We start from the raw sequence: 12,578 nt of genomic DNA, 5'->3' as shown, positions 1-12,578 counted from the left end.
AAAATCCAGATCTATTTGTCCATATTACTGAAGCCAGTATGCAGCACTTCAAAAAGACCACTTGGAACTGGTGGATGACTTGCTTTACACTGGTCCCAATTCCCTCCCTTCCCCTTGGCTGTAACACTTTGATGTTTGCAGATCTGTAAGGTGGAAGCAATATGGTGGAAGCTTCACCTCTACACTGCTAATACCTATCCAGACCCTTCAGATCTGCTAACATTAAAGGGCTGAGAAGGCCTCGAGAGGGAATTTGGACCGGCTGTGTCGACACTATTTGTGAAGGGAACCAGATTTTCCCATCTTTCAACCCTACCCATCATAGGTAGTAGGGTGAAGTTGCGATTAGATGCTGACCTTGGGCCAGTTTTCCATTTTCCCCACTAATGGTTAAGTCCTAGATCCTGATCCTAGATCTGTACCCAGGGGAAACTTCACCCCGGACCTATAGTAAAGCAAACGTACAAGTTGTAGTGAATAATTTCTTATCCCACAGGCCACGACACATCCACACTGGCAGACAGTAGCTAACTGCACCTCATTGCTATGAAATTGTATCCTTTCAAGAAGACCAGCCATGTTATGTGGGGTATCCTTAGTAGTGCTCCTGGTTCTATTGGGTGATCCCTTGGCGGACCCCCATCCTGACCTACCAGCGGACCAGGACTTGTCCTGGGGAGTGGACCAGTATGACGTTGCCGTCGTGCCTCCGGACTGGAGTGCTTCTGGCACACCAAGGAGATCACTTCTACGTGACTTATGGTAAGATGCTATACAGTTTAGTAGTACAATAAATGATCTGTTTATTGTGCAATATACACTACCGTTCAAAAGTTTGGGGTCACTTAGATATTTCCTTGTTTTTGAAAGAAAAGCAATTTTTTTAATACAGTGGGGGAAAAAAGTATTTAGTCAGCCACCAATTGTGCAAGTTCTCCCACTTAAAAAGATGAGAGAGGCCTGTCATTTTCATCATAGGTACACGTCAACTATGACAGACAAAATGAGAAAAAAAAATCCAGAAAATCACATTGTAGGAGTTTTTATTAATTTATTTGCAAATTATGGTGGAAAATAAGTATTTGGTCAATAACAAAAGTTTCTCAATACTTTGTTATATACCCTTTGTTGGCAATGACACAGGTCAAACGTTTTCTGTAAGTCTTCACAAGGTTTTCACACACTGTTGCTGGTATTTTGGCCCATTCCTCCATGCAGATCTCCTCTAGAGCAGTGATGTTTTGGGGCTGTCGCTGGGCAACACAGACTTTCAACTCCCTCCAAAGATTTTCTATGGGGTTGAGATCTGGAGACTGGCTAGGCCACTCCAGGACCTTGAAATGCTTCTTACGAAGCCACTCCTTCGTTGCCCGGGCGGTGTGTTTGGGATCATTGTCATGCTGAAAGACCCAACCACGTTTCATCTTCAATGCCCTTGCTGATGGAAGGAGGTTTTCACTCAAAATCTCACGATGCATGGCCCCATTCATTCTTTCCTTTACACTGATCAGTCGTCCTGGTCCCTTTGCAGAAAAACAGCCCCAAAGCATGATGTTTCCACCCCCATGCTTCACAGTAGGTATGGTGTTCTTTGGATGCAACTCAGCATTCTTTGTCCTCCAAACACGACGAGTTGAGTTTTTACCAAAAATTTCTATTTTGGTTTCATCTGACCATATGACATTCTCCCAATCCTCTTCTGGATCATCCAAATGCACTCTAGCAAACTTCAGACGGGCCTGGACATGTACTGGCTTAAGCAGGGGGACACGTCTGGCACTGCAGGATTTGAGTCCCTGGCGGCGTAGTGTGTTACTGATGGTAGGCTTTGTTACTTTGGTCCCAGCTCTCTGCAGGTCATTCACTAGGTCCCCCTGTGTGGTTCTGGGATTTTTGCTCACCGTTCTTGTGATCATTTTGACCCCACGGGGTGAGATCTTGCGTGGAGCCCCAGATCGAGGGAGATTATCAGTGGTCTTGCATGTCTTCCATTTCCTAATAATTGCTCCCACAGTTGATTTCTTCAAACCAAGCTGCTTACCTATTGCACATTGTCTTTCCAGCCTGGTGAAGGTCTACAATTTTGTTTCTGGTGTCCTTTGACAGCTCTTTGGTCTTGGCCATAGTGGAGTTTGGAGTGTGACTGTTTGAGGTTGTGGACAGGTGTCTTTTATACTGATAACAAGTTCAAACAGGTGCCATTAATACAGGTAACGAGTGGAGGACAGAGGAGCCTCTTAAAGAAGTTACAGGTCTGTGAGAGCCAGAAATCTTGCTTGTTTGTAGGTGAACTAATACTTATTTTCCACCATAATTTGCAAATAAATTCATTAAAAATCCTACAATGATTTTCTGGGGGTTTTTTTCCTCAATTTGTCTGTCATAGTTGACGTGTACCTATGATGAAAATTACAGGCCTCTCATCTTTTTAAGTGGGAGAACTTGCACAATTGGTGTCCGACTAAATACTTTTTTCCCCCCACTGTACATGAATGATAGCTGATATGTCGTTCACTGCTTGCATGGCTCATGTTTGTTCAATGTTAAAGGGATAGTTCAGCCAAATTGTTTGTTTCCTTACCCTGTAAGTGGTCTTTGGACAAGGAGAGACAGCAAGCCATGCTTTGGTTGTTCACCTGGCTGCGGTCACGAAATATGTCCCAAAAGAACCACGATGCAAGTCATTGTCTCACATTTCCTCAATACACAGATGACGCCATAGTATAAGTGTGCCCCCCCAAAAAAGTAATTTTTTCCTTCAAGATGGCAGACACGTAGAAACTGTTGACTTGGAGGCAACTACTCAAGTCATTTAAACAAGGTTCCATATTTCAGCTAGTCTACGTCATGGTTGCAAAGCAAACGTTGAGTACAGACGACACTACCTTAATCTAAAACTTTAGTTTGACCTTTAAAAGCAATGTCAATTGAACCAACCCCCAGTTGAGAGCATCCAAGAAACCCATTCTGAACTTTGTCTAAACCGATGCTACAGAGACCCAAAATATTAGTCAACTATACTGACCAACCAAGAGAAGAGGCATACAGCGCATATCCATTAAGTTGTTTATTTTTCTCTATAGCCCATTTAAAATGTTATGGCAACACAAGATACTGCTGGATGGATATGGGGCCAAGGACAGTGTCGGCTTCCCACTGCACATCTGCGGAGAGAGAAGTCAACTGTAAGAGGACTAGAATTATCATATAGTTTAACATTACCAATGCTTTTGAATGTGCATAACAGATTCCTGCAAGAGGGACAAACACCCAATTGAATGATGATAGCACAGTTGAGAGGAACACAGGGTCAAGCCGCAGTGCAGCGACACTGGATGGAGCAAATTGTGGGGTTACCCTTGCTCAAGGGCACAATGATAGGGGTTCTCAGGATCTGAGCCCAGCAGCCAGATCAATTGTGTCGAAGAGCCTTGAGGAAGCTGAAACGTTGAGCCAGTGAATTTGAATACTCAAGTCATACCGGCGTCGACAGAGATATCTCTGGCCCTTCTCATGGTGCAGGAGGAGTCACAGCAACCACACACCTGGTCATCCCCATCTGCAGACCTCCACCTGTGAGAAGAAAAAAGGTTTAAAATTGGGCAAGGCAGTGCGACAAAGCTTGCTTTACCAGTTGTATTCAGTAGACCGGAAACTAGAAAGTGAGGTACCATCCTGCCAGTCCAGTAAGAAACGTCTGCTTCCACTGCAAAAATATGTATAACAGTTTTCCTTAATGAACACAACCCATCTCACAGAAGAAAAAGTCACTGTACACTTACCCCTTGACAAAGGAACAGGCCTTGTGCTCAGCATAAATTGGGGACGAAGCTGCAGTGGCCTTCAGGTGGCAGGTTATGTAGATCTGGTCAATTTTGTCCTCGCCAGTGTTGCTGTTGCTTCCAGGGCCAGCATCCTGCTGATGGAATCTGAAGGCCTCCAGCTGGATCTGAAGCTTGTGGTCCTGTGAGCGAGGCAGGAACTGGGAACTAGAGCCCGTCAACGCAGCATCAACTAGACACCTGAACAACCAGAAACCATTGGAGAAAAGAACAGTTCGCAAGGAGAATGTGCAGTGCACACCTTCCAGTTGCTCCTTTAATAGCAACATTTGCAACTTCTAGGGACCATTTCCCCAGAGATTATTTCCACTCCTGGACAATTTTTTTTTTTTTTTTATAGTCAATGGAGAATCTCCATTAGAGGAATTTGTCCAGAATTAGGCTAATCTGTGCCTGGGAAACTGTCTAAGGGCCTTTCCCAGTTAGCTGTATGAAACTGGTTGTACATAGTGATAGTTTGTTGTGTGTGCACACAAGGGTTGGGGGGTCAATTCCTTGCAGTAAACTGAAAGTCCAATTCACCTCAATACTTTGAGAAATGTAGAATTGGAATTTCAGTTTACATTTAGCAGACACTCCTATCCAGAGAGACTTAGTCAGTGCATTAAACTAAGGTAGATAAAACTACATATCAGTTGTTGCAATTAGAAACCTCAATATAAACTGGGTGGTTCGAGCCCTGAATGCTGATTGGCTGACAGCCGTGGATGTCAGACCATACACCACAGGTATAACAAAAACATTGATTTTTTTACTGCTCTAATTACGTTGGTAACCAGTTTATAATAGCAATAAGGCCAGAGGGGGTGTGGTATATGGCCAATAGACTATGGCTAAGGGCTGTATCCAGGCACTCCGCGTTGCATCGTGCGTTAGAACAGCCCTTAGCCATGGTATATTGGCCATACACCACACCCCCTCTGACCTTATTGCTTAAATATAGCATCTCAGCAAATTCAGTGCCAGTAAGAAAGACAAGTGCGACTATTCGTTCAACGAAGACAAGTACAATAGTACGGTGTTAGTTTAATTCCTGAATTTAAATTGATCCCAACCCTGGTACACACCACCTTTGAACAGTGCCCTCGCTGACTCACCCGTGATTCTCAATGAAGGAGTATCTGGGCTTAGAGTTAATGTCAGGCACCAGAGTGGCAACGCAGCTTTCCACAAAGACCCGCAGCGGCACATGGTGGTACTGCAGGACAGAGGCTTCCATGCAAATCAGGTCACCCAGGAAGTACTGACTGGAGGGCCTCTCAAACTGCCAGTCGTCTAGAAAGAGGCGAAAGTCAGTGTAATTTAGTAGCATCTTTACAAAGAGGCCCATGGTTAGCCTTTACAATACAATGTTAACACATTTCGGGGCTGCAGTAGATTGCTGCGAGTTGGTTGTGTAGCCCTGACCGGGACCAGCAAGTGTCAACCCAACACCTACGCTGTTACACCAAGAGACCAAACTTCTTCGTGAGGTTGCTAGGTGCTGGTTGAGGGCGCCAATTAAGAATAATTGACAGACATGGAACTACCCACCAGTCATGAGCTTGAGAGAAAAGTAGAGTTGCTCCTCGACTACTTTAGAGTCTCCAAAGAGGGTCCAGGTGGGCTTCAAGGCATTGCTGCTCACATTGCGTTTCCTGCAAGGGGAGAAAGAAAGGACATTACTCTTTGCAAAATGAAGTCCTGGGTGACTGAGAATTAGGCCTACTTCTGTCCATGCGCCTCACTTTGAGTAGACCACAAGTCATCCGCTTGGAGAATCTCACCTCTTGTAGTGGCACTCAATGCCTACAACAGCCTCAGTGGTCCTTACAACAGGGGTATCACCAATATTGCTTGGTTTGTAGAGCAGGTGGAAGGTATAGATGAGGGCATCCTCTATCATCTGTGAAGTGGTAACATAACACAAGTGTGTTCAAAGCAGTTGCAATGATTTTCCATTGAGCTTCAAATCACATTTTATTTGTCACATGCTTTGTAAACGTGTAAAAAGTGAAACGTTAACTGTTAAAAAGTCCAAGACTAGGCTTACTACGTGTCCAGGAAACCAGTCCTTAGATTTAGAATATTTTAACTAGACATTTAGATTTGAACATGCAAAGGCTACCTCCAATTTGCTGTTGCATCCCTGCAGCTCAGACTCAAAGATCAGCCTGCGGGCTTCGACATCCTCCCCAGCTGCAGCACAGCCCCCCAGGGTGAGATGCGCCGGCTGGATGAGTTGGCCGATACCAAACAGATCCTGCTTGACCTCCACCTGTACCAGATTCTCCCCGCACTTCACCCCCACCGTGTCGGCAGGGACAGGCTGCTTCAGCTCAAAATTATTCACTTCAGGTTTGGCCTCCAGCACTGGATCATGAGGAAACGTCCAGGTCAGTGGGGTTTCAAAGACTTGCTTTGACTGGAACACTGAATCCTGCTTCCTGGGTTGCAGCACTGCAGACCTCTGGTTCTGGAAGCCCCTGGGTTGAAGCACTGCAGACTTCTGGAAGCCCTTGGGCTTCAGAGCTGCATGAGCCCAAGGAGTTGACAACACAGCATCCCAGAAACATACAAACACAGCAACCACTGCAAAAAGCTTGCTTAGCACTTGCCTTGATCCCATGGCTGCAAATATCAAATGGTGAATTCACAATATCTCCTTGGTCTCTAGGAATAACCTTTTTAAGCCATGTGGTTGAATGTGAACCCGCCCCTTCATTAATTAGTGTAATCAACATCCAGACCGTGCTCATTAAAGGGCCCTGTAGAATACTTTAGAAACACTTCCTTCCCATAGAGAATGGTAGAGGCCTCTAGTGGCCAAAAGGCCATTGAGGGCTTCCACCATTTTAATGTAGTCAACTGGGTGGGGCTTCCAACTTCATTGGCTGATCATCAGGATAGATCAACCAATCGTGAAGAAGAAAATTACTACTTCAAAATGGAGATTGCCTCAATGGGGTGCGTTCAGTTCACCTCAACGTTTGCTATGTTGCCTGACGGTTTGTACTGAAAGACACATAGGTATTACAGCTCCTTGAAAGTGGCACCGTTTTTGAACAGCCTTTGAGGTACGTTTGTGCCCATTTGGTGGGTGTGGTAAGGTGTGGCCTGATCAATGTGGGTGTGACCATATGACCTAGGCTACATAATTTTCCGTTTTTGTCTGTCAAAAGTACAACTTAAGTCAACTATTGTTGGACGATGCTTTCCGACTTGGAATCCCTTCTTCTTCTTCTTCTTCTTCTTCTTCTTCTTCTTCTTCTTCTTCTTCTTCTTCTTCTTCTTCTTCTTCTTCTTCTTCTTCTTCTTCTTCTTCTTTCTTCTTCTTCTTCTTCGGTTTAACAGCGGTTGACATCCAATATGTTGCATTACCGCCCCCAACTGAACTATAGTATAGATCCATTACACTTAGTGATGCAAAATGGGAAAGGGGAACCGTGAACATTTTTAAATAAATCAAATTAAAATAAATTACCCTACCAACTAACCCTAAACTCATTAAAACCATCACCTTATTCCACTATTTTAACCCTATCTAATCCTACGGCCTGGGAGGACGGACACCATCACTCAACAAACGCTGTAACTCTTCTGAAGTCAAATCTCGTACACCCAAGTACTTCTCTGCAACTGCCACTACAACATCTACACTGAAAAAATATATAAACGCAGCATGCAACAATTTCAAAGATTTTACTGAGTTACGGTTCATATTTTATTTTTATTTTTTATTTTACCTTTATTTAACTAGGCAAGTCAGTTAAGAACAAATTCTTATTTACAATGACGGCCTACACCGGCCAAACCCGGACGACGCTGGAATATAAGGAAATCAATCAATTTATATAAATGCATAATGCCCTAATTGATGGATTTCACATGACTTGGAATACAAATATGAATCTGTTGGTCACAGAGACATTTTTAAAAAGGTAGGGGCGTGGATCAGAAAACCAGTCAGTATCTGGTGTGACCACCATTTTCAGGATTGTGTACAGATCCTTGCGACATGGGACCGTGCATTATTATGCTGAAACATGAGGTGATGGCAGCGGATGAATGGCACTACAATGGGCCTTGGGATCTCGTCAAGGTATCGCTGTGCATTCAAATTGCCATCGATAAAATGCAATTGTGTTCGTTGTCCGTACCTTCTCCCTGCCCATACTGTAACACCACCGCCACCATGGGGCACTCTGTTCACAACGTTGACATCAGAAAACCGCTCGCCCACATGACGCCATACACATGGTCTGCGGTTGTGAGACCGGTTGGACGTACTGCTAAATTCTCTAACATGACAGAGGCGGCTTATGGTAGAGAAATTAACATTAAATTATCTGGCAACAGCTCTGGTGGAAATTCCTGCAGTCAGCATGCCAATTGCACGCTCCCTCAAACCATGAGACATCTGTGGCATTGGGTTGTGTGACGAAACTGCACATTTTAGAGTGGCCTTTTATTGTACCCAGCACAAGGTGCACCTGTGTAATGATCATGCTGTTTAATCAGCTTCTTCATATGCCACACCTGTCAGGTGGATGAATTATCGTGGCAAAGGAGAAATGCTCACTAACAGGGATGTAAACAAATTTGTTTACAAAAGTTGAGAGAAATTAGCTTTTTGTGCGAATGGAAAATTTCTGGGATCTTTTATTTCAGCTCATGAAACATGGGACCAACACTTTACATGTTGCGTTTATATTTTTGCTCAGTACATTTTCTGTGATTTACGTTCCATTTCTGCAGTACAGTTGATAACATTGCTATGAACGCTAAGAAGCCAACCTTACTGAAGCATATACTGTATCACTCATTGGCCTATCCAATGAGTGATACAGTATATGATTCTGAATGGTCAGATAACTAGAAATAATGACAAGAAGCTACCATGTGGGGAATCGTAGGTGGCTCGTTGTATCTTGTTATTGATACCATGTCTTGTTTTGACTCATGTCATGTCTATGCTAATATGGCTAAAATTCGCTAGATAGCTAACCAACAACTGTAACGATGTATTTGAGAGACAACAAGTGCTCATTGTGCAAATGTATTTAATCTGTTTTACCTCATTTTTAGCAGCATGTCACCTGTGCAGCTAGAGGCAACACAATTCTGGATCACTCCACACACAGAAACACATACAAGGCTCTCCCTTGCCCTCCTTTTGGCAAATCTGACCATAAATCTAACCTCTTGATTCCTGTTTACAAGCAAAAACTCAAACAGGAAGTACCAGTGACGCGCTCAATACGGAAATGGTCAGATGAAGCAGATGCTAAGCTACAGGACTGTTTCGCTAGCACATACTGGAATATGTTCCGGGATTCATCCGATGGCATTGAGGAGTTTACCACATCAGTCAACAGTTTCATTAATAAGTGCATCGACAACGTTGTCCCCACAGTGACCGAACGTATATATCCCAACCAGAAGCCACGGATTAAAGGCAACATCCACACTGAGGTAAAGGCTAGAGCTGCCGCTTTCAAGGAGCTGTAATACCTACGTTTCAAGCAGACAACCATAGTCCCTGTGCCCTGTAATCTGTCTAAATGACTATCGCCCCGTAGCACTCACATCTGTAACCATGAAATGCTTTCATCAACACCATCATCCCAGCACCCTGGACCCACTCCAATTTGCACACCGCCCCAAAAGATCCACATCTCAATTGCACTCCACACTGCCCTCTCTATTGCACTCAACACTGCCCTCTCCCACCTGGACAAGAGGAACACCTAATAACTATGTAAGAATGCTGTTAATCGAATACAGCTCAGCGTTCAACACCATAGTGCCATCCAAGCTCATCACTAAGCTCATGATCCTGGGACTGAACACCTCCCTCTGCAACTGGATCCTGGACCTCCTGACGGGCCGCCCCCAGGTGGTGAGGGTAGGCAACAACACGTCCACCACGCTGACCCTCAACACGGGGGCCCCTCAGGGGTATGTGCTTAGTCCCCTCCTGTACTCCCTGTTCACCCACGACTGTGTGGCCGCGCACGCCTCCAACATCATCATTACGTTTGCTGACGACACGATGGTGGTAGGCCTGATCACAGACGATAATGAGACAGCCTATAGGGAGGAGGTCAGTGACTCGGCCCTCAATGTCAGCAAGACTAAGCAGCTGATCGTGGACAACAGGAAACGGAGGGTCGAGCACGCCCCCATCCACATCAACGGGGCTGTAGTGGAGCGGGTCGAGAGCTTCAAGTTCCTTGGTGTCCACATCACTAAGGAATTAACATGGTCCACACACACCAACACAGTTGTGAAGAAGGCACTACACCGCCTCTTCCCCCTCAGGAGGCTAAACAGCTTTGGCATGGGCTCTCAGATCCTCAAAAAGTTATACAGTTGCACCATTGAGAGCATGACTGGCTGCATCACCGCTTGGTACGGCAACTGCTTGGCATCCGACCGCAAGGCACTACAGGGTAATGCGTATGGCCCATTACATCACTGGAGCCGAGCTCTCTGCCATCCAGGACCTCTATACCAGGCGGTGTCAATCCAACCAATCCAACCAACACTAAACTGTGGTTGCGTTTCCATGCTCAGACGTTGCATGCATCAACCAATGGTTGGGTGCCACGTCATCGACTGTGATGTCGTACACCAAAATTGCTATAACATATGATGTGGTTAGCTGATACGTAAAATACCTATCCAGGCGTTGTAAGATCTGGCAGGCATCAGCAATGCCTGGGCAGAGGAACGCGCCCATAATCTACAGCATTTTAAAACTTTAAACTGGTTCAATGCACAAATAAATCAGCACAATCAACTTTTTTGTTTTTTCAAATTGGCAGCGTCTTGGATCAATTATTTTTTTCAAGTTGTATTAGTCGTATGTACAGGATACACATGGTGTACACTGTCCAATGAAATGCTTACTTCCTTCTCGACAATGCAACAACAATAAGAAATAAGAAAATATAAGAATACGAACATAAAGTAAATGGCTCAGTAGAATAGAATAGACATTTTAGCACCAGTATAATACAGGAAGGCACAATTTACTGTACAATATTTATACGTATCAAGGAACGGGGGATTAGGAGGCAAGTGTTTAAACTGTGCAGTATTAGCAGTAGTAGATAAGAGTCTGGTAGCAGAAGTTTGATGTGATGTATGTGTAGCAGTGGAAACTGCTGAGGGTAGGACGGCTCATAATAATGGCTGGAATGGAGAACGGAATGGTATCAGACACGTGGTTTCCATGTGGTTGATGACATTCCAATGACTCCATTCCAGCCATTATTATGAGCCGTCCTCCCCTCAGCAGCCTCCACTGATGTGTAGCATGAATGTATATATGTGTGTGTGTATGTTTCCTTAGTAAATAAGAGTCTGCCCAGCTGGATCATGTATACTGTGCTAATGACGATACAAAAAAAGAGTAACGGAGAGCAATGTACAATAGGATGAACTGAGCCAACAAGGCATTTGTGGTAAGTGCATGGGGGCCGCCATCTTTATGCACTTCTGCTATTCTGATCTTTTGCCCAATTATTGGCAAAAGAGCTGATCTGATTGGTCAAAAGACCAATTAGTGGAAAAATAATCAGAATTTGCTTTTGAGTTGTTAAAAGGAAGTTGTAGTTCATTTTAATTGTATGGTTTCCAGTTGCCATTCCAGTCTGAACAGTCTGCAAAGTGTTTGGCACAAGCTGCACATCTATAAATGATAGATTCTTTCATGCGCTAAAGTGGAGTGAAGTCTGTGAGGTTCCTTCCAACCTTTCCATCCGCTTATTTTTTGTTCCCATAACCTGCCACATTAATTCTCCTAAACTGCTATGTTAACAAACCACCAGTGCCGACAAACCATCACTATCACCACACCTGTTTTTGCACGACACAATTACCTATTTTAATTGTATGTGATTTTATTGGGCTTCATAATTAGATCACATCACACATTAGTAATTTAATGTGAATCTGAAAATCTGAATATGCCCGATTATGCAAACATTATGTTATCTCTCCCTCCCTCCCTCCCCCCTCCCCCCTCTCCCTCCCCCCCTCCCCCCTCTCCCTCCCCCCACTCTCTCTCTCTCTCTCTCTCTCTCTGTCTCTCCCTCTTTAACTCTTTCCCTCCCTACCCCACTCCCTCCCTCCCTCCCTCTCCCCTCTCCTCTCTCCCCTTCTCTCTCTTTCCCTCCCTCCCCCTCTCTCTCTCCCTCCCTCTATATTTCCCTCCCTAACCCCCCTCTGTCTCCCACCCTCTCTCCCCCTCCATCTCTCCCTCTCCCTCCCCCTCCATCTCTCCCTCTCCCTCCCTCCCACCCTCTCTCTCCCTCCCACCCTCTCTCTCTCCCTCCGTCTCTCCTCCCTCTCTCTCCCACCCTCTCTCCCTCCGTTTCTCCTCTCTCTCCCACCCTCTCTCTCTCCCTCTCTCCATCTCTCTTTCCTTCCCTCCCCCTCTCTCTCTCCACCCTCTGCCCCTTATCACACAATGGGAAAATCTCAATAGTGTCTCCTCGCAACCTCTCTCCTCACCTCCTTCTCAAAACCCATTGAAGGAGAAAGTCAGAGGGGCGGGATCTCTGGCTTTCTCATCCAATGGGTTTTGAGAAGGAGGCGTGGAGAGAGGATGCGAGGAGGATGCAATTGAGATCCTCCCACAGATAGGCTGGCTATGCCTAGACAACACATTCATAAACGGGCTGACGCTAGGCTGCGACTGTGGACGGAGAACAGAAGAGCAAATTTCATCCCAAATATAATACGAGG

At 45.0% G+C, this 12,578-nt stretch overlaps 1 protein-coding gene across 1 annotated transcript; it reads right to left on the bottom strand.

Moving 5' to 3' along the window:
- Window positions 1-3,096: 3,096 nt before the first annotated feature.
- On the bottom strand, window positions 3,097-6,450 carry LOC311148741 (zona pellucida sperm-binding protein 3-like; the record flags this gene model as incomplete). The annotated part of the gene is made up of 7 exons (XM_084185710.1): window positions 3,097-3,164; window positions 3,482-3,573; window positions 3,783-4,022; window positions 4,940-5,117; window positions 5,376-5,479; window positions 5,609-5,727; window positions 5,950-6,450. The coding sequence occupies 7 exons, from the start codon at window positions 6,448-6,450 to the stop codon at window positions 3,097-3,099; spliced, it is 1,302 nt and encodes a 433-aa protein (XP_084041836.1).
- Between the last annotated feature and the right edge of the window lie 6,128 nt (window positions 6,451-12,578).

This window comes from Coregonus lavaretus, assembly GCF_964263955.1.
Source record: "Coregonus lavaretus genome assembly, chromosome: 21".
Lineage (NCBI taxonomy): Eukaryota > Metazoa > Chordata > Actinopteri > Salmoniformes > Salmonidae > Coregonus > Coregonus lavaretus.
This window is presented reverse-complemented; position numbering and strand designations above follow the sequence as displayed.